The following is a 22,766-nucleotide window of genomic DNA, read 5'->3' on the forward strand; positions in this document are numbered from 1 at the left end:
GCTTTTGTGTGTAGAGAGAGAGGTTTTTACTCAATTCTCCACGGTTTTACAAGTGTAAAGTACCAAAAAATGTCTACTGTGGTCCCATTATTACACCCTTGTTCATGTGATCTGTAGACACAGGAAAACCAGTACTAATAGGATTTAACAAGGAAACAAATACAACACATACACATACTGTGTCTACCATCCCCCAATGCATATGGATGTCAAAGCACATGCACTTATTCACAGAGATTAACACTGTCCTCAAATGTCTTTACACACACAGGAAAATCTGAGTGCTAGATTACCAATATTATTATATAACCAAAAACTGCTGAATGTAGTCATATAATTAGAACTTAAATTACACAGTAGACATAACAAGAACAAGAAATCTCACATTTCATATGAACATAAAAATATATATTTACACACAGCCACCCATCCACACAGCCTTTGTCCGGAGACTTGTGTAACTGGACAGAGATTATAGAAAAAGCAGGACACAGATGTTATACTAGGGATTTATCTAACTCCACCCATGATATTCTTTGTTTCTCAGAACACCATCTACCTAAATCTTGCTCACTCATATTATTCTAATATCAATAATTTACCCTAGAGACCCTAGAGTTCAGTGTTATTTTTTTAGTCATTACCTAACTCTACCAAAGCTTACAATATACATATTATATTGTTAATTGTTATTGAGCAAATGTTCTTTTAGCCACACTTTCCTGAAAATATATAGAACTGCTCCATGGCTTAAAAACTATGTATGTGCCATACTGTAATTTTTGTTTTAACACATAGGATTTCATTACCTTCCTGGTAACCTTCAAATTACGGGGCTGCTTTCTTCACCGCTAGGCCACCACTGCTCCTACTGCATTACTATAGCCAATACAGTCCTCACAACCACACACTACCTCATTACTGAACTACTAGAGCCAACACAACCTCACAACCACACCTCACTATAACACTTCCCATTCAAACCCAAACTAACATGATCACCACAGCCAAAATACCACTAATGGAGCCAACACAATCTTACATAATAATAGTTCATCTTCTTCAAAATGCAGATAATAACCAAGCATTGTTTTCTTGTTCTATCTATTTATTTATGTGTATTCTGAGGGCACCATTGACTTTACTCTAGCAAATACATGCCATGGTTAGTGTGTAGCACTGTGCCTGCACCAGTTTGAAAACAGTGCTGCAGATAGTGAATTTGTGTTCATGTATGAAAGAGTGATTTAGAGGGAGTGATGTTGGCTGTGGACTGTTCGTTAGACTCATACGAGAGTCTTGGTCACTTCCTGTGTCCTGATTTCTCTCTTTCTCCCCCAGGCTGAGCAGACAACCCCCCCCCCCCCCCCCCACACACACACACACACACCACCAATTCAAATCTGCTTCCTGCTGCTGAAGCCTATTGTCTTCTCTCCCTTTTTCCCTTGTCACTCTTCTCCCTTGATTTCCTCATTTACAATGATATGACCTAGCTGCTCACCTCCTTTCCTGTCACACTTCTATTCATCAGCCACGGTTCTTATTCAGTTTCCCCTTCTCTCTCTTCTTCTCTTGCTTTTTTCTGAATACCATGTTCAGGTAGAGCTAGATCTCATTTCATCAATGCTCATTGTCAAATTAAAAAGAGCTTAGAGAAAGCAAACATAAGTCAGACCTGCAGCCTGTTTGTTTAGGCGCTAGCTCAATGTGTTTTGCCTTCTCGATGTGTATGTGTTTGTGTGTTAATTTCTGTGAAGTAATTTGTATAGACCCAAGCACAAAGACCCACAGTTAGACACAATCTTCTCCTTTCCATCCTGGTTCATTAGAGGCCAAATAAAACTGGACACAAGGTGAGACCAGATTCCTATCCCATCATGCAACTGCCATTATTTGTTCTCTGAGCATCCATTCATGAGTTATTTTATGTGAGTATGTGTGCATGTGTGTATTTGCAGGCCTCATTACTTGTATACAAGATTGCGTCCTCTGATAATTGCAAAAAAGGCACTGCAAATTAACAGAAACCAAGAAACACATTAACTAAAGTATAATTATCCTCCACCCTTTTCCATTTGTCTCTCCCTTCACTGTTCTCATTACATCTGTACATGCATCTCTTTTCTATCTAAAAAGGGATTATAAATAAAGTCATACTCTGACTCTGCTATTGAAAAAGACACTCTTTAGCACTTTTTAAAAAGATGCATGTAGTTTTCACACGGTCCCTACAATGGCTTCAGTTCCCCATCTGACCCCTCCCCGCTCTCGCTCTCTCTCTCTCGCTCTCTCTTGCTCACACTCCCCTCCTTTCCATCTCAGTTCAATTCAAGGACTAACTAGTGACTGAACATGTAGCAAGGGAGTAGGAGAGTACAAGAGAAATGAGACCTTTGGGACAGATAGGTGAAGAAGACATCAGCAGACGGTAAGACACTTGTTCAACTGGTTCAATACAAGATGAAGTGGGGCAGCATTTGTATTTCTGGCTTTGAGAACTGAGAAGCAATAAAGCAAAAAATTATTTTATTGCATTTGTATTTTTGTGTATGTGGGGGTGTGGACACAATTTCAGCAGTTTGTAGCATCTAAATATTGCAGAAAGTTCTCTTCTTGTTCTATGGGTCAGTTGTCAGAGGGCCAGAGAAACCAGGACAGGCTGACAGATTATATGCTTGAGCTGCATGGACAAACACACAGTTATAATAAACACACACACACACTAAAGAAAAGACCACTGACTGCCACTGAGTACAAGATATAACTAGAGAAATAAAAATGGAAAAGACGAGAAAGGAAATGTGCTGATAGATAAGATGCATTTTTGTGAAAGAGAAGAGCACAGAAAAAACAGAAGTGGAGCAGCTCCAGCGGCTTGGCAGACAAGTGGTCACACGTCCACACACACAAGGTGAGGAAGACTCCCCATGCAGAAGGGCATCACAGGACAGCTTTTAGTAACAATACACAACTAGTGAACTCCTCACCTTTGTTTTCATGGTTAGGTGTGAAAACTGATCTCTCATCTCTATGTCGGCAGGGGTGGGATAGTGGCTATCTGGTAGTCCAACTGGTATACCATGCAATTATTGCCACTGATCTGGGAACTGTTTCCTTAGCTATTTTGTCATGGCCAGAGCTCAAAGAGATGCCATATCACTCATTCAGACAAAACACACCTTACTTCCTGTCAGCACAATGGCCACGTTTATTGCTGAAAACCGTGGAGAAACATGGCACCTTGGTCTAGTTTTGTTAAATATTTGTCCTGGTGTAGAATGAAATGTGATTGTGACTGGTTCTGCATGCAATAATGAGGCTGTGTGAGTGTGCGTGCGTCTAATGTACAGTGTTATAGAAGGTGTATAATTCTTTCCATTTGCCACTGTGAGAGCTGATGCAGTCTGTTATGCCCCCTTAAGCTTACACATTAAAATACATCTTCACAACACACTCACCAACAACACTGCGTGTGTACATCCTTCCCCCCATTTAAGCAGAAAGTCTGTATTTTCAACACTGACAGCTGTTGGCCCTGTGTGATCATTTAAAACACGTGTGTCTGAGTTTGTGTGTGCTTGAGGCTTTCTAACCTCCTGCTGACTTCAGTTATTGGCAATAACAGGTCTATTTGCAACAGCATGAGCACACTTCAGTTCAGGTGTGTCATTCTATTCTTGCATTCTGCACACATTACACAGAACCAGAGCATTTTCAGATCTCTTCAAGTTTTGTTAGGTCTACACAAAATACAAACTTGGTACACCTAATTCTAATGGAGTTTTCTGACATTCTACTCTGCAAAATCTTTCAAGCTGAACTAGGTGTGAACTCGGCATCTGTCCACAGCCATCTGTCCACAGACTTTTGTAAATACTTGCAAGTTCAGGTGTCTGTGTCTGGGCCTCACAAGGCGTTTTCCTGAAGTCATTTCTATGTATTCTTGGCTATATGCTTTGGCTATATGCGTTGTACTGATGGCATGGAAACCAATTCTATTCACTTTTATTCTATGTCCCCAAAGGGCCATTGGTCTGCAGCAGGAACATTATGTTGAAATTAATCGTATAATCAATGCATCGCGATGCAGATGTGCATCGATATTGCATCAATGCAGTGCAGAACATAATCAATCATATCATAATGACGTTGCTTGACGGTGACAGTGATTGTCTGGCGGCATTATAAAAAATATAGTGCTGGAAGTAACTGTTGCAGGCTTATCTACACAGTACAGTGCCACTCTGGGTCATAGTTTCATGCTGTGTGGCGCGACACCTGGCCCAATAGTCCCATCAGGGTTATGTGAAATGGGATGTTTAGCTTAATTCAATTGAATTAAGAATTTTAAAATTTTGTTTTAAACTAAGATGTCATAATAACGTTAGGGTTGGATTTTTTTACACTCAGTATTGCTGTTCACTGTTATTATAAGTTTTTTACTTGCATGCAATTTTTTACCAGAATTAATACTAAAAATAATGTTAATACAAAGGTATTAGACATCAAAATAACTGATTGTTCAATAAATCAGGTCGATTGTTACATTAAATTGTTAACATTTACAAATGTTAATTAATTTAATCTTGACAATAAAAGCCTTGAATGCCATCTTTGTATTGTTCTTTTTCAAAGTGAAGGTCTAATTTGTGATTGAGTTGATAAAACGCTGAAAAAATGACATTTACTTATTCACTGTGGGTTTGTATTACAGTTGATCAATAATGTCAGTTCAATTCTTTATATACTGTCACTGCAGTGAAAGTAGACATTTTGTTTTGAAAAGTTATTAGTGGTTACAGGCAGCCATCTTGGAAGAGAACAATACAGACATTTTTCTCCTCATTGCAGCAAATCAATGCGTCCACACAGGCATATGAGACCTTAACTATTGTATTTGAAAGCATCGTGTTACCATGTAGAAAACCTATGGGCTGCATCGTGGTGCATCGATATCGAGGCACTGATAATTTAATCGAGTTGTGAGACCAGTGAAGGTTCACAACTCTTGTATTTACAACAACTGAGCAACCTCAGACCTGTACACTACTTCACTATTATAACAACTATAATGAAAAAAATCTAAAGAGGGTCACTAAATTATCTATCCCTTCATTTCTCTCAGTCGAATATATGAATGCAAAGTGGAATAGAGATGTATTCTGCTTCTAAGAGAAGCATGTATTCTGCATTCAGGGCATGAGTTTCTGTCCCGACTAACTTAACTCCCATGCTACTGGCCACAGTAGTGATATTCATATCCATATATTTGTAGCATGTTAAAGCAAGCTATGCTGGGGAGCATGGGGGTAGACGTGAGTAATTTCTCATCTATCAAATGAGGTTGCATGGTACTGAAGGCAGACGAGAAACCATAAATGAGCAGCCTGGTATGAGCAGCCAGACATGATTTCCACTCCTCTCTAGATATTGTTTACACAAAATATTGAACAAGATGTTCTGACATCCTGCTCCCTCCTCCAGGCCCTACAAGCAAACTGAAATGGAAGGGGCTCGACCTTTGCAAAGAGATTTTCTTTAATAAGTTCTTCAAAGGACTTCATAACCAAAATCATTAAGGGTTTGGGGTTGGCTAACCTTGGTGACAGACACAACCACAGACTGCTCTCATAGAGATGGTACGGTTTTCATAACCGTCAGGAACTGACTCCAGAGGGGGCAGTCCAGTTCCACGTTCGGACTGGAGCTTTGTATTGTCTGTGTTCCAAATAATTTGATTGTGTGTAGATGTTTCGTATGTATAAATGTCTGGCTTTTGTACCACATCCTTATTGGGTCCTTAACTTATATATATAGTTCTGGTCATGTTTCATGTATTATAACTCATTTGTGATAAGTCGTGTGAATGTGTATGTCTGTTCACCACAATGGCAAGACAATAACAAATTAACTGCTTTGTGCCATTTTTAATAATGTCTAATGAATTCAGTTTGGCAGAGGTAGACTCCAATCAAGTTGTAGAATCTTGACCACTGAAAAGACGATTCCAAAGGGTCTGATTTTTCAGATTTTTTATTATAGAAAATGTGAATTTAATTAAAGAATTTTAGCACAAGTTTTAAACTTGTTTTATAAGAAAATGGGTACAACTTGAAGGGGTCTGGAATTTTTTCACTGTATCTTCATGAAAGCTCTGCATGGACATGAGAGCAAACATGCAGCTACTTGGGCCAAACAATTTTAACAAAACTGCATTTGCCATAATCCCCCTCACACTGCTGGGGGAGCTTAGGGTAGCACAACTCCAATTTTCTTGCATGTGTGATTGTTATAGCATGAGGCAAATTAAAGCCCTGAATGCTAAGCATGACTGTCTATCTCACAGGGCTGTCAATTCAATATGATTATCTTTGAGATTTTCATATCACATTTAGACCAATCGCAATTTCAGTTCAAATTCAATAAGTCGTTCAGCTCTACAGCTACTCTAACTTAAACATCTGCCCTGTTCTGCTCTCAGTCCTCACCAGTATCTTTCTCACATAAATCATTTACTGAAAGCAAAGTAATCCACAGAGGTCAGCTATTAAGTATTCAAGAGAAACCCCACAATAAAACCCCACTACACACACACACACACACATGTATGACTTTAGAATGACCTAGGGTTATAATTTATTATGTATAAATTCTGTTACATCTTGTCCTTTAACTACCCCTGGGGATTTGTAAAATGTGTAAATTTCATTCAAACTCCCACACCTCATAAAACATGTTGTTGATGAGATGTAACAAGCAAAAGCTGAATAGAGTTGATGTGATCAGTCTTATGGTTCACCTTCCTTCTCATCATCACAATACTTCCCTTACAGTGGTGTTACTCCTCATGTAGCTGTAATGAGTGTAATTTTCCGTATAATTCATAATAGTTTAACAAAATCCTACTGAATTTGCATTTTACCAGAATTAATCTCAATTTAGCCATAAAAATCTGTCACTCCATACCCCCTTGTCTCTACTCCTGTATGTCATATTTCTCTTCCATCTCCCTTCCTCTCCCATCATCACTGCAATGTTTCTGTATTTCCCCAGTAATTTGCCATCCTCCATTTTTCCAGATTGGAATACTTTCACCCAGTACACATTCACATAGAAAGTGGTTCCAATTACTTGATGTCTCTCTCTTTTATCCTCACTTCCCAGGATCAGTTTTTACCTGTAAAGCCCTTGAGACACACAAATCTAGTATCTGTCTGCATCACAGACACACTCTTCTACCTAGGCCTCAGCTGCATTATAAATTAAACATTTTTGCGCTTCACATGAGTCAGCATAAAAAACAAAGATTACCCAGCTCTAGTGAATACTATGCTTCCCCGGATTCAAATCTCCATTAGTGAGTCCAGACACAGTGGTGTAGCGGTAAATGGCCTTGCACGTTGTTGTGTTGGAGTGTAGATGTAGGTTTATTACTGACCCCGTCTCCACTGATATCACCTTGAGACACAGCGAGACTCCTCTGGCGACATGACTGTGATCAATATAACACAAGGTCACACCTCCTCCCTCTTTACTCTCACAGCTCAGTATGTCTCTCTCTCTCAGCCGGTCCTACTCTCCTGCAATGTTGCTAGACTTTCTTCTCCTCTTTTTCAGCAGCGAGAGTGACATTGATGTTTATGAGATCAGGACGGTTGGAATCCATTAAGATGTTAAGTCTCAATCTAGTGTAAGCTCCGAGCAAAGTTTATTTATGAGGCTGTGCGTGTTTTGTGTGAGTCCCCACTCTGCATCTTTAGACAGATGAGTATGCATTTATATACTTTTTCATATGTCTGTGTTAGTGGGGACTGAAAATGCACAGCTGAGTCAGCACAAACCAGTTTGTGATAGTAGAAGAGACTGTAGAAACGCATCTCGCTCCCCGTCTGTGTTTAGATGTTGAAATATAGATTTTTTACTTATTAAATATCAGACACACTCAGAGACTCAACTGCATACCATTTGGAAGCTCTCAAAGATGAAGAGAGTGGGGAAAGGAAGAAAGAGTTGGCATGATAGACTGAATGGAGGAAAATTACAGGTCAAAGAAGGGAGAAATTAAAGCAAGGTGTGTGTGTGTGTGTGTGTTTTCAGCAATTTGGCTCTTAGCTTTAATGGACTGTAGTCAAAGGCTCATAACTGTCACAATAACTGTCCCTTTACACATGGAAATTGAATTATATAGGGATTCAAATTGAACTGATTACAGGTCTGTTTCTTTACCCACGGTGGGCTTGAACCACCAACTTTTCGGTTAACAACCAAACATGCTAACCATTTGCGCCACAGAGACACAGTTATCTTTGTGCACAAGGGACATAGCCAGGCAAATTTATTAGATACCCCTGACCCTCTAATGAATCACTCATTGTGTCAATGTGCATGATTGTGTCAATGACATTAATAAATGTGTCATCGTCGGAGTTCGGGGGCGCACGGGCAGACAATGCGTGACCAGCTTGATTATGGTCCTGGGTCCAGGGGGACTTGCAGGGCTGTGGGGGCATGGTGAGGGGTTCAAGGACATTAGCGTGTTGAAGGGGGAAATCGAAAGGAGCACACTAGAGCCATATTTGAAAATGGTCCAGAAGTGCAGTTGTGTCCTGTGGGACAAGATTTATTAGAAATGGACTGTCTATAAGTGGTAAAGTGTTTTATGGTCAGACGACTCCAAATGTGACATTCTTGTAGCTAATCACAGACACAGTGTCCTCTGGCTATAGAGGTGGAAGTCCTTCCAGCATGTTCAGGTCAAAAGCCATCAGCTGTGATGGGGATGTTTTTCAGCTGCAGGAACAGGGATACTAGTCAGGATAGAGGAAAAGATGACTGCAGCAACATATAGAGACATCCTGAAAACCTGCTCCAGAGCACTTTTGAACACAGACTGGGGTGACGGTTCATCAAACAGCCAAGGTATCAAAGGAGTGGCTTCAGAAAGATGTCCCTGTGAATGTCCTTGAGTGGCCCAGTCAGAGCGCAGACTTTGAATCGGACTGAACATCCCAGGAGAGATTCCCATCCTTCCCATCCTTCATCCTTCAGAGGTGCTGCAAAGAGGAATGAGTCAAACTGGCCAAGGATAGTTGTGCCAAGCTTGTGGCATCATATTCAAAATGACTTGAGGGTGTAATTGCTGCCTAAGGTGCATCATTAAAGAATTGCTCAAAGGCTGTGAATACTCATATACATGTGCTTTCTCAGTTTTTATATTTTTTTAGACTTTGCCAAAACCTCAAGTAAACTTTTTCCATGTTGGCATTTCATTTTTTAATAAGTAACTTGGGCTTTTTCAAATGTAGCAAAGTAAAATACTTGGGTATAAATGTAATTGAGTAAAAGTAAAATTACCTATTTTAAAAACTTAAACGTTATTTTCCATATCTGGATGGGAGACAATGCAAAACCACATACTGCACCTATTACAACAGCATGGACTTGTTGGCAGTCCAGATATTTAACCTATAGAGAACATTTGGTGCATTATTAAATGAAAAATGCCAAATACATTTGTCAAGACCCTAACATTCTAATTCTAAGAAGAGAACTCCAGGAGCACATGTTCTTGGTGCCAAGATTTCTTCAAACTTTCTTTTTTAAGAACCTTTTTTTTTTACATCATTGAAAACGTGTCTCTGTTAGAACTGTTATGAGACCCGTAGCATTAGATGATTTCGTGCATGAAATTGTAAAATTCTCAGTTTAAACCTTTGCTATTGTTATCTGTGTTTTGTTGAGTTAATTTAGACTTTATTTTATTTAAATTTTGTTATATTACTTTTAATGGTGCTTTCTCTCCAGATGCACAATAGAAAACTGCAGTGTGTGGGGACGGTGCTTTGCTCAGTGGAAACTCAGTGGCACCTTGGCTGTTCTGGATTTGAACTGGCAACCTTCTGAATGAGTCTGTTTCCTTTCCTCCAATTATTACTGTTTCATCACCCACTAGGATCTGTTTCATAACCCACTAGGCCACGTAAACTATTTAATGTAGTCGGATACATTTTTAATGTAATTCTATAATTGATCATTTATAAAATAATAATAAAACATTATGAAAGCATGTTTTGCATACATAGCCAGCATTGACTAACCACGAGGGAAAGAGAGTGAATTTCAGTAGCTGAGAGAAATGTACAGTTAACCAAGTATATTCTTCCCCTGGGAGATCTCAGGAAGGGGCACAAAATTGTATCTGCGCTGAGGTTTAGGGAGTCGAACCGGCAACTATCTGATTACCACTTCCTTAACCGATAAATATGTTTGACTGATGCTGACACAATGCAGTCAAAAATGCATAGCCGCCAGTGCATTGGTGTTTCACAGCATCTGGGGCTGGCTGCCTATTGGTAAACTGACTCACTCCCAGGAAATACTTGGCAGGTCCTGGCCCTGCTGGCTCTGTTGGATCCTTGGCAGGGGTGGGGGTCCTTGACCGTCTGGATCATTGGGTCTTTCTGGACATGTCCAGCTGCCGGGCCCCCTACATGTCAGCTTCATGTCCTGGGGAGTATGATGGGGGGTGGGACTGTTGGGATCCTGGGCTGTGGCTTTTAAGCAGGAGCTGGTGTTAAATCTCTATCCTTCAAATACCAAACTTCCAAACTTCTCTTTTCTCTATCTCATTTTCCCTGTCCCCTAGTCTTGTCTGTGGTGATTGAAGCAAATAAAATAAAAAAATCTAAATATTATAATTTAATTTAATAAAAAGGCAGTTAATAATGATAGCACAGATACACATACACCCAGGTTTCTGGGGGACAATGTGCTATTTTACAGTGGGTTGCAAAAGTATTTGGTCCCCTTGAACTTTTCCACATTTTGTCATATTACAGCCACAAACATGAATCTATTTTATTGGAATTCCATGTGAAAGACTTTACTTTACTTTACTTTATTTAGCAGACGCTTTTATCCAAAGCGACTTACAATGGGAAGACACCAGCAATTCTCGTTCGATTTCTATAGAATATCGAGTATACAAACTAAGAGCCCTGATAAGGCTTAGACTTGTCATTGAAGAGCATGCTCGGAGAGTGTTGGGTGCTAGACTAAGAAAAATTATAATGTATTTATACATTTTGTATTTGTTTGTTCAATGTGTATGCATATGTATGTGTTAGATTTGTCTGTAATATTTTTGGAATAAGAGGGTTTTCACCTTCTTCTTAAAAGTCCCCAGCCAGGGACAACAACGGAGAACAGACATGATTGGAATCGGAGACCCCGTGAAGAAGGAATTTTTAGTCTCCTTTCGTTTGCCGATCTGAGAGAGCATGCAGGAGTGTAGCTAGGTAGTAGTGTGTTGATGTAGGAGGGCGCAGTTCCATTTACATCCCTGTAGGCAAGCATCAAGGATTTGAACTCAATGCGAGCAGCTACCGGGAGCCAGTGGAGGGAGGTAAGAAGAGGTGTAACATGGGTGTATTTTGGCTGAGACCAATACAATGTGGTGTACACTTGAGAAGTGGAACGAAAATCATACATGATTCCAAACATTTACATTTACATTTACGGCATTTAGGGTTAAGTGTCTTGCTCAGGGACACAATGGTAGTAAGCGGGATTTGAACCTGGGTCTTCTGGTTCATAGGCGAGTGTGTTATCCACTAGGCTACAACCACCCAAATACACAAATACAAATAAATAACTGAAAAGTCTGGTGTGCATAATTATTCAGTGCCCTTTGGTCTGAGTGCAGTCAGTTGCCCATAGACACTGATGAGTGCTAATGACTAAATAGAGTGCACCTGTTTGTAATCTAATATCAGTACAAATACAGCTGCTCTGTGATGGCCTCAGAGGTTGTTTAAGAGACTATTGGGAGCAACAACACCATGAAGTCCAAAAAACACACCAGACAGAACAGGGACAAAGTTATTGAGAAATTTAAAGCAGGCTTAGGCTGCAAAAATATTTTCCGAGCCTTGAACATCCCACGGAGCACTGTTCAAGCGATCATTCAGAAATGGAGTATGGCACAACTGTACCAAGACAAGGCCGTCCACCTAAACTCACAGGCCGAACAAGGACAGCGCTGATCAGAAATGTGATCCTTTTTATTTAAATTAAAGCACATAGATTCTATTCCTCCCTATGCAGTAAAATTCAGATAAAAGAGACTTACAGTCACAGATCCACATCCGAGCAAAGGTATCACGTCGGGGTTACCATTTGTAAAAACCAATGAATACCATGTGGTGTTGGAGAAGAGAATAGAGTGTGTAGAAAAAACTCTTTCTCCCTCCACACAAAGCACTGTATTCAACCACTCCAATTTGATGTTACCTGGCAGAAAGAGGCATGGCACAATAGAGGTTAAAAATGTACAGTTTCTAATTTATTAACACCGGTAAATAATTATTGTAGTTACATGTGAATATTGAATGTAAAAAGGTACCAAGGTTGCAGAGAAAATAAACATGAGAAGAAAGAGTAAAGAGGGAGAAGAGAAAGAGAGGGGGAGATAAAGTCTCAGAAGCCTTCCGGCTTCCGAGGGAAACCCCCCTGAGCAAGGAGCTCAGAGGTCTTTTTTCCACATGTGAGCAGACTTTTATACCCCTGGCCTACAGGAAGTTGTCACTGGCCTACAGGAAGTTGTCACTGACCAATCAGAACCTGTTGTTTCTGATGTCACGCCCCCGGTGCCTCCCATTTGGGGAAGACAAAGAGGGTGGGCGGTCCTGACGGCTGATACTTCACACGTTGCCGTCGGACAAAAGGCATGTAAAAACCGGGGTGTCGAATCTTCACCCACAACCGTCGACACAGGAATGTCACACCTCCCCCTGCAGACATCTGTTATGCAAGGCAAAAGCAGGCTCCCGTGATGTCCATTCTTACACAGCCAAGAGGTCCATGGTGACTCTGAACGAGCAGCAGAGATCTACAGAGACCAAATGTGGTGGTGGCAGCATCATGCTCTGGGGGTGCTTCTCTTCAGCAGGGACTGGGAAGCTGGTCAGAGTTGACGGGAAGATGGATGGAGCCCAATACAGGGCAATCTTGGAAAAAAAAGACTTGAGACTGGGGCGGAGGTTCACTTTCCAGCAGGACAATGACCCTAAACATAAAGCCAGGGCAACAATGGAATGGTTTAAAACAAAGCATATCCATGTGTTAGAATGGTCCAGTCAATGTCCAGATCTAAATCCAATTGAGAATCTGTGGCAGGATCTGAATACTGCTGTTCACAAACGCTGTCCATTTAATCTGACTGAGATGGAGCTGTTTTGCAAAGAAGAATGGGCAAGAATTTCAGTCTCTAGATGTGCAAAGCTGGTAGAGACATACCCTAAAATACTGACAAAAAAGGTGGTTCTACAAAAAATTGACTCAGGGGGCTGAATAAATACACATACCCCACACTTCAGTTATTTATTTGTAAAAAATGTTTGGAATCATGTATAATTTTCGTTCCACTTCTCAAGTGTACACCACTTTGTATTGGTCTTTCACAATATAATAGATTCATTTTTGTGGCTGAAATGTGACAAAATGTGGAAAAGTTCAAGGGGGCCGAATACTTTTGCAACCCACTTTATTGCATACTGCATAAAACTTTTATATTTATTTAATTTCAATTTGTATAAAAAGGAAAGGAAAAATGGTGCAGTATCCAATTCTAATTTGAAAAGTTATAATGACATATATTTTCATATTTTTACAGATTTTTTACAACATTTTTTGTGAGGAATGAAAATAACATTCATGGAATTTTTTCATATCCTGTTTCATACCCTGCAAATACTAAGGTGGTAGTAGCCTAGTGGGTAAGACACTCGCCTGTGAACCAGAAGACCCGGGTTCAAATCCCACTTACTACCATTGTGTCCCTGAGCAAGACACTTAACCTTAAGTTGCTCCAGGGAGACTGTCCCTGATTGTAAGTCGCTCTGGATAAGGGCGTCTGATAAATGCTGTAAATGTAAATGTAAATGTAAATACAGTCCCTTTCTCCTGCTCCTACTCTCAGCATTGTTAGAGAGAGTAGATTCTAATGTGACTTGCTGCTTCACTGGAAAAAACCACACTATTTACCATTAACTACAATTGGGAAGTCCAATGTCTGAAAACCAAACTGTCTTATTCCTTTCAATTATCACAAATTGTGTGTATAAAATGAAATATCTAGATTTGTTTCTGCTTCCAAGAGGGAACACACACAAAAATCCTATTTATATATTTAAAACACTACTTCGAATTATGTTTCCCTTCTCATCAGAAAACATTCTTAATCGCTAGTAAACAGGAAATCTTTGAAAGATTAATGTTGTATTGTATTTGTATTACTTTTGTATTGTATTGCATTGTATTTCCCTGGGCTTTGTGTTCTCTGTGTCTGACACAATTTGTCATCTGTGACTGACAAGTTTTCTCTGTCTCTTTTCTTTAGATATTCAGTCTTAATGTCCAGACCTACGGAAGCCATTTATCAATCCAATCCCAGCTGCTGAAGATGAAACAGTCTGTCGTTGGAGATTAGCATTCGTGTTAATCAAGTGAAAATTCATCCTTGTCCTCAGATGATCAGTCTCTACAGCACCTCACACACACACACACCTTATCGACACACATTGAGCCACCCAAACATCTTTACAACCAGTGACATGATGGAACGACATGGCCCTTTCCCATCCAGCTCCTCAGGGGGCTGAGCCGACCTGGCGCGGGTCATGGGCCGACGGGCAGCCGATACGTCCAATCCAGTGCCAGCATTGGGGGTGCCCCTTGCCGGGGGGCAGGGACTGCTGTCCTCACAGAAATGGGGACCTCTGTGCAGTGTGGGGGTCCAGACCTCACCAGGCCTTCACAGTCTCCCCTCCCTCAAGAAGAAGAACAGAAAAATCAGCTCCAGCCAAGGAGGAGGTGGGGCGGAAGGTGGTGCAGCCATGGAAACAATGTCACTGGACAGGGGCCTTAAACGCTGTGAAGGTGTCTGCAGCTCCTCGGCTGGAGTTAAGGAAACTCTTCAAAAGCTCTCAAACTACAGAGGGACACAGTCAGACTCAAGAGGTGGGGTCTACTGTCAAATCAAAGCTGTTCGGACTTGCCCTGGCCAGTCAAGTAACAGAAGTAGCATGAAAAGGAATCCACCCCGCTACACCAATGGGAGTGTTGTTGCCCCAGAACTGGTGGGTGGGGTCTGCAGCGAGGGAATGGAGGAAGGAGGTGTAATGGGGATGTCCAAGAAAAAACAGCCAGGGACAAAAGAGAGGGGACGGGATGTGTCTTTAAAGGGGGAAGACAGTACGACAGTACGCTCCGCCAGCATGTGCTCTTATGCCACACCCCCTCGACCCTGTCGCATTATAACATCAGTGTCACCAAAACTATGTGGAAATTGTGGACGCCGACAATCTCAAGCCCCACCCTGCATGGTCCATGCTTGTCGAAGGCGAGCAACCAATCAGATTCGAACAAGCATGACTCTGCCAAATCCCACTAGAAAAAACTCAGCTCTTTCTCAGAAGCCACCTGTAACTAGCACCCTGAGAGACACAAGGACAGCAGCACTTGCAAATGACACAAAAGAGAAGATTTCGCAACAAAAACAAGCAGCAAAGCAGACGAGCACACAGCACACACAGACTGACTTCACTAACACCCCCAGTCAGCATTCCAACCAGTGCACACTGAACCTCACCAACAAAGATCATCTCACCAAGGATGAGACCACACAGATACCAACACCAACCAAACCCATGGCTTCAGCTGTAGAAGTCACACCAAAACCTCCACACACATGGCTCTCAATAAGCTCTGAGTGCGAAACTATACCCATTCAACCACCCCAAAATAAGACAGTGACGCTAAAATCTGACCCCCTGGAGCCTGTAATAGTGCAAGAGTCTAATGCACCACCTCCTGACTCACAACCTGCATCGGTTCCCTTGAAAGAAATGGATTACAAAGCTCTCTCCAAAGATATCCACCCACCTCACATGGGAATTCTGCTGCCCGAGACCCCACAATGCAATGGGGCTCCAGGTGTGTTACATGGGTGCCTGCAGAGTGTAGAGGAGAGTTTGCATGCCAACCAAGAGAAGATCAAAGTGCTTCTCAATGTCATTCAGGATCTGGAGAAGAGCAAAGCCCTAAGCGAGGGGTAAGATAGCGTGGTTGAATAAGGCATAAGTATTTAGCAGAATCAGAGATAGAAGAGACAATTTTGGTTGATGGGTGAGCCTATTTTGCAGATCTGACCCAGCTACTAATCTTGCAAAACAATAATTGTGTCACTAATGCATTTACTACTAAGTGTGTGCAACATCTTAACCTTTGACCGAGGCCAATGAAAGCCAGGATCTGAAATTTAACAGATAAAGTGTGTCTCACATAAATTGGAAATTTCAGTGCAATTTCAGACTTCCCTCCTTCAGTCTCATACATCAAGACATTTATACCCTTCATCAGCAAGGTGTGTACTGCTGTCAGCTGCTTTTAAGTCGTGCATCTAAAAGACAGATAAGATAACACAACCATTATCTCTGCTAATATTTCAATTTCCACTTATTAAGCATGGAGATGATATTTCACATCAATCATGTGTCTGTGTAATTACAGACAAGCAAGTCATGGATGATTTCAAAGAGGTGATGCAGTTTTGTTCTAACTGAACTCCACATGATTATAATCTTGCGACTTTCAAAGTTGTTCATGCAATTAACATGGCTGTATTTAAAAAAAATGCAGCTATCCCTTCAGCTCTATCTCACTTTAAACAGAATAATGAAGACTAAAGAAGGTGTGTCAGGTGGTCTGTCATTGTAGATATAGGAAATGAAAGGAAAAACTCCCACATTTATTTAAATACTGTTAATATAAAATCGGTTTGTCAGTTGTTCAAAATGATGTATGTCTCAAGTTCTCAGACATCAACATTTTAACAGCAGAAATGACTCCAACACACCAGTACACAACCCCACAGACAGCTTACCCATTTGTTATTCTTTTTGGGTCAAAAAGCTAAATATGGACTATTTATTTAAAATAAATAGTCCCTGATCATAGCACTTTTGTAATATATAATCTTCCTTGCTCAAGCAATATGATGATCTATACACCAGCACTAATATCGCTATTTTAATGAATCAGCAGTCTCTGGAAATTTGATTCGCCATCGTCATTACATGTCATTCGGGTATTTTCTTGCTCCTGTAGGCTGTCAGTATTAAATATGGTTTGAGAATGAAATGCAGCCAGCACGTTGCTGCACTCTGAAATCCACTGTTTTCTATGCTGAGCTTGTCTGAAAAGCAATTTAGCATTGTGCCTAGCAAAGCAGTGCTTCACAATGCGGTGCGCACTGACCAATGGAAATAAAGCATTGAATCTGGCTCTGAAACCAAGATGGAGGAAAGGTTGGTTATAGCTGTGATGTTGATTATAGCAATTTAATATAACCCTATCATTTTAGCACAACACAGAGTACACTGCAAAAAAATATTACATGCTACAGGTCTGCCAGGTTTTGTGGAGTGGCTCTTTAAAATAGTTTTTTGGCTCTTAATGATGGACTGGTTGGCCTCTCCTAGCATAAAAAGGACTGTAATTACAGGTTTATATAGATTAGTTGTGCGCTAAACCATGATATGCTTTTACACACATTTATTGAAATAGTTTTATATTTCTGTAATTCACTTTACAGAAAAAAGGTGTTCTGCTGCAGATCATCATGGCTTTCTTGCACTTTGTTGTCATGTTATAAGTTGCAATGTAAAAAACAGACTGTAGACTTATTGTTCAAAGTGTCCTTGCATTTTGTGTGTCTGAAACAGATTAACATATTTTCAACAATCACACGTTATCTGACATGACTGTTTAAGAAATGAAAAACTACTCATTGTGTCGATTTGAATTAAATAATATAATCACCCATACAACAACAACAACAACAACAACAACAACAACAACAACAACATTTATTTCTTATATAGCCCAAAATCACATACAGTATGTCTCAATGGGCTTTGACATGCCCTACAGTTGACACCCCCCACACTTGACCCTTCTGCACACAAGGAAAAACTCCACACAAAAAAAACTCTAGGAGAGAGAAAAAAAGAAAGGAAGAAACCTTGGGAAGGAGTGATACAGAGAGGGACCCCCTTCCAGGGTAGAGTGAGCCTGCAAATGGTGTCAGTGCAGGGTTGGGGATGATATAATAATAAGTCCTACAGTTGTAGGGTTGGATGTAGTCAGTGTCATGGTCTAGATTACGTGTCCATAATGGTCCATTTGAAGATCCCTATAGCTGTAGTTGTAACGGTGGTGGTGGCTGTGGTGACCTTCTGGTTTGTTTCATGGTATGAATGGTAATTGGTAATAATCATGGTAATTATCCAATGGGAGGCTCTTGTTTGCATTGTTGAAACCAGATGGTGACTTTTTTTTTTTTGATAGGCGTCACAAACACTAACTTAGACTTTTTTATTCTTATGCATCTAAAATACCCATTCATAAGACATTGAGTTCATTTAAAAGTGGAATTTATTGTTATATTGTGATTATTTGATTATATTTAGATGTTCAATAAAATTCTGGATTGGTCCTAACACATTTAAGAATTCCAAAATGGACCACAATATTGGAGTGAATCTCAGAGAGCAGAATTCTGTATTCTCCTTTTATCAATAATGGGGGAACATTGGGGAAAAATAAAGAAAAAGAAAATATTATAAATTTAAGACAGTGTTTCTTGTTTGTTGATGGTGTGTTATTTATTTGATAATTCAATTGGCTGAGTATTTTTTCTTTCTTTGATAGAGCAACATTCACACTAGAACAGTTGTGATGCTTCTCAGCGAGAATAAAAAGTCAGAGTGAGATCTGTTGTCTTGCCTCGTGGGTATGTTTAATTAGTAAAAATGGAGCAGTTCAGTCCAGATGATGAAAGTTTCATGTGATAACGGCTAGAGTCAGTCCAGGGAGAATAACTGATATTGACCTCATGCTGCCAGGTGAGTGTAGAGCAGATGAGAGATCTTGTCCCGTGCTCCCATCCCCATGGTAACATCGTTCGCTCAAATAGGGGCTATTCCATGCTTTCCTCATTCTCCTCTTATATTTATAATGGCTGTCAGACATATTGCACTGAACAATTTGCAAGTAATTGCCATTGATTCTTAAGATGTAAAAAACTTTGTCACATGGTATGGTATGCATTTAAATATTTTTATCAGTTGTGCCTGATTTCCACTTTCTGTGCAGTCCAAAAAAAAGACATCCAGACAAAGGTACATTACATGCAGGTTGCTTAGCATGTCTTAGCAGCAGTGTGTCTTCATTTGGGGAAAAAAAAATAAGTGATACGACACAAAAGAAGTGTCATTTGAACACAGGAACTAAACAAAACACAGCTGTGTGATTTGTAACACTTTAAATATTTAGTAATTAACCACAGTGATTCATGCATTAATTCTGACAGTGATGAAGACACATTTCAGAATATAATGCTTTATATTAAATTCATTATATTAAAGCATTTATTTGTGTATGGATGTGTGTTTCTTGTATTCCTAGGCGTGTTTCATACAGAACTGGGCAGGACATCAACAATTGCTCTACATGCCAGAAAACTGCCTGCATAATTTACAGGTAAAGAGATCAACAGATCATGTGTGTTTTACAGCTTTGACGGTCAGTCAGTGTTGTTCAGGAGTACTGAGAGAGAGCGGCTCAATTCATATTCAGCAGTCAGTCAAGAGCACATGTGTTAACACACAGCTGTTCAGTAAAATAGTCTGATTCTTAACCTCCCTCAGTTTCTTTATCTTATGTTCAAACCTTTGTTTGTAATCATCTCTCATTATATCCTTTTATTCTGATATTATTCGTCTTTTATGCCACAAAAAAGCAACAACCTCATTCCTTTATTCACCTTGTATAATACAGACATACAGACACAGACACATTGGAGGGGTCTATGTTTCTGCAAACAGAAATGATAAAAGCAGTTATCTCCTGTACACACATGCACACACAGACACACACACACACACACACACAAAACGATATGTGTGCTGATAGATGTGTGTTGGAGAAACAGGGAACAGAGCAGACACTAATGATCAGAGTGCAGTGAAGAGAATACAGTAGAGATACTGGCCTTCACGAGATGTCACAGTCTGACTGAGACAGACACACCTACACACAGTTTGTATGGTGCACAATTTCTGTGCTAATGCTGTTTACAGTGACATATCTAAACACAATGTAAAACATCTATGAAATATGATTTTACTGAGCTCTCTCTCAAACACAAAAATGCCTCGCATATGTGAGTGAGGTAAACAGTGGACATTGTAGCTCTGGGAATCAATTAAAAAACAAAAACAAAACTCCGACTGACACTCAATCTCAAATCACAATCAGGCACACACACACTAGAAATCATTACCAACTGGCATTGTGCACAAACATCTACAGGATCACAGTCAGAGACAGAGACAGAAACATATGGGTGCTAACTATTTTACAGCATCAAACTAAGCACTGTAGACAGGACACACACACACACACATTCATTGGCAAAACATATAATTTAGCCTCTCTGTTCCAAGAGAAGTAACAATAAATGCACAATTTTAATCCTAATTTCATGTGATCATCTATGTGAGGACAAATGGTTCTCAGGAAGAACAAAAAGATGCACACACATACACACACACACACACACACACACACACACACACACACACACAGCTTTCCTCCTTTGTTTGCTCTCCGTTACCACACCATCTTCCTGTACTAAGCCTCCCCTAAGCTTTACTCTGCACCCCTTTACACCCACATACACAAGCATTGGACTGAAAAACAGACCCTTTCCGCAATTCCCAACAGTCGATGCCTAGCAGTAACCATATAAGCAGTGGTTATAGGTTTGGGCAGCCTTCTTACTTTAACTCATCTCTGTCTGCAACAAGGAACAATTGATGAACATGAATGAACATGAAATACAACCTGTTCTTACAGAAATTTTCATCTTCATGGGAATCATGAGCCCTAAATTAACTTCAGAAAGCAATTAAAAAAAGTCTAAAGCAACACATACACAAAACAGAATAAAGGAAAGGAAGCAAGAGGAAAGGAAGCAATATGTTATCTGCTCCTAACTGTCTGTCTGTCTTTCTGTCTGTCTGTTTCCAGTGTGGAGCATGACTTTCGCCAGCAAGAGGGCAGGCTTCAGGTGGTGCTGGAGACGCTGGAGGGGGACTATGATGTCCCTGCTATAATACCCAAAGCTGCCCAGCAAAGATACCATACCAAGAACCGCATAAAGAAGTTTAGGAAGAAGTGCTTCTGGTGGTTGTAGCCTGTGACCAGAGAGACACGAAGAAAATGGAAGATAAAACTGAATCAGGAATGAAACTGAAACTGAATATCTGTTTAACAACCTGTACTATAAGTGTAGGTTTTAAGGATGCTGCTTTTCAGCAAAATTCTTACGAATTTCATTAGGAGGTCATTCAAAACAAAAATATTGTAACAGGTAAGTATGTGAACTAGTTACACCTGCATTACACCTGTTCATAATACCAGCAGATTGAGATGGAACAAGGACATTTAAAAATGCCCCACTGTGGCAACTGATTGCTCAAGGATCCGATCAATATTCTTCTAACTTGGACCAAAAACGGTCAATACCGTGCACTTCAGCAGGCAGCTTAAGCATTTCCCACTGGATTAATAAAAGTGGGAAATCAATTGATAGGAGCTCATGTCAACCCTTTTACGTCTTTTTACTTTTCGCTGGCTTTTTAAACCTCAAAGTAGCTACTGCAGCAACGCATCTGCTGAACATCCCTGCACATATACACTCCAAATATTTGATGCTCAGCCATGGCCTGTGTCATGACAGGTGACAAATGAAAGGACTCTGATGCACCAAGTTGTATTTTTCCACCTTTGAAAATGTTATTCTCAAAAAAACAAATGATTTTGTGTGTGGTTCCTAATGGTAGGAGTTGTGGTCTTTAAATTAAGTGTGGCTGTGTGTGTTATAGACCTGTTGAAAATTCAAGGCTCAGACTTTATTTATGACCAAAAAAAGACATGTAGATGCTGGCACTCAAAATGGTCACAGGTATACATTTCCATTCACCACACAACATGCATAATTTTATGTGGACAATCCAGACCATGTAAGCAGAAGAGCACTTCTTTGATATGTGATGATGTGTATAAATGACAAATATGGAGACAAAATTAGGAGAGGGTGCTTGCAATTCATCTGCTCTTTGTTTTACAGGTAGCCGTCAACAGTTTCATGTCCGTCAACCACATCACATTTTACTTTTGGCTAGTACACAGCATGATGCTAAACTGCTCTTTCTGGTATGCTGGGCTATTTAAAATCAATAGTTACATTTTCCCCTATATCCCCTAATGGTTTGTATCCCCTTATTTATATTGTATCCCCTTAATTTACAACGATGCTCACACATTTTTACATCGAACACAAGCAAGTACCATTTCCTAAAATAAAAATGATAGCAACCCATCGAATTTGTGTCCTTGTCTTTTAAAGGTGAGGTGGCTGGTCATTCTGATTGGTTTATTGCATACTATGATTGCATAATTATTCTCGGGATAATTGAAAGAGTTCCAATCGTACCTTCACAGTCAAAATAACAAAGCACATTTGGTCACATCAAATATATTTTGATCATACTCATAAAAATATTTAATAGTAAGATGTACACAATGAAGTACACAACTATTCACAATTATCACAGCTATTTTACCCCCTTTAATGA

At 40.0% G+C, this 22,766-nt stretch overlaps 2 protein-coding genes across 3 annotated transcripts in view; one reads left to right on the forward strand and one right to left on the reverse strand.

Annotated features, from left to right (window-relative positions):
- Positions 1-22,766, reverse strand: part of dock2 (dedicator of cytokinesis 2) — a 97,335-nt gene that overhangs the window by 24,277 nt on the left and 50,292 nt on the right. The window lies entirely within an intron of this gene.
- Positions 2,319-22,515, forward strand: insyn2b (inhibitory synaptic factor family member 2B). 2 transcript variants are annotated; one of them, XM_028959488.1, is made up of 4 exons: positions 2,319-2,431; positions 14,402-16,114; positions 19,531-19,605; positions 21,157-22,515. In XM_028959488.1, exons 2-4 carry the CDS (start codon positions 14,682-14,684, stop codon positions 21,320-21,322), a joined length of 1,674 nt encoding a protein of 557 aa, XP_028815321.1. In that variant the 5' UTR covers positions 2,319-2,431; positions 14,402-14,681; the 3' UTR covers positions 21,323-22,515. The 2 variants fall into 2 exon arrangements, with proteins under 2 accessions (XP_028815321.1, XP_028815322.1); XM_028959489.1 differs by having other exon boundaries at positions 14,402-15,996; positions 21,157-21,217.

The sequence above is a fragment of the Denticeps clupeoides genome, chromosome 18 (genome assembly GCF_900700375.1).
Source record: "Denticeps clupeoides chromosome 18, fDenClu1.1, whole genome shotgun sequence".
In the NCBI taxonomy this organism is placed as follows: Eukaryota; Metazoa; Chordata; class Actinopteri; order Clupeiformes; family Denticipitidae; genus Denticeps; species Denticeps clupeoides.

Excerpts from the sequence above, each read along its gene's own strand:
- insyn2b (XM_028959488.1), top strand. The coding sequence starts at position 14,682 with ATGGGCCGACGGGCAGCCGATACGTCCAATCCAGTGCCAGCATTGGGG. Across the intron at positions 16,115-19,530 it reads AGCAAAGCCCTAAGCGAGGG|GCGTGTTTCATACAGAACTG; the intron begins GTAAGATAGCGT and ends TTGTATTCCTAG. Across the intron at positions 19,606-21,156 it reads ACTGCCTGCATAATTTACAG|TGTGGAGCATGACTTTCGCC; the intron begins GTAAAGAGATCA and ends GTCTGTTTCCAG.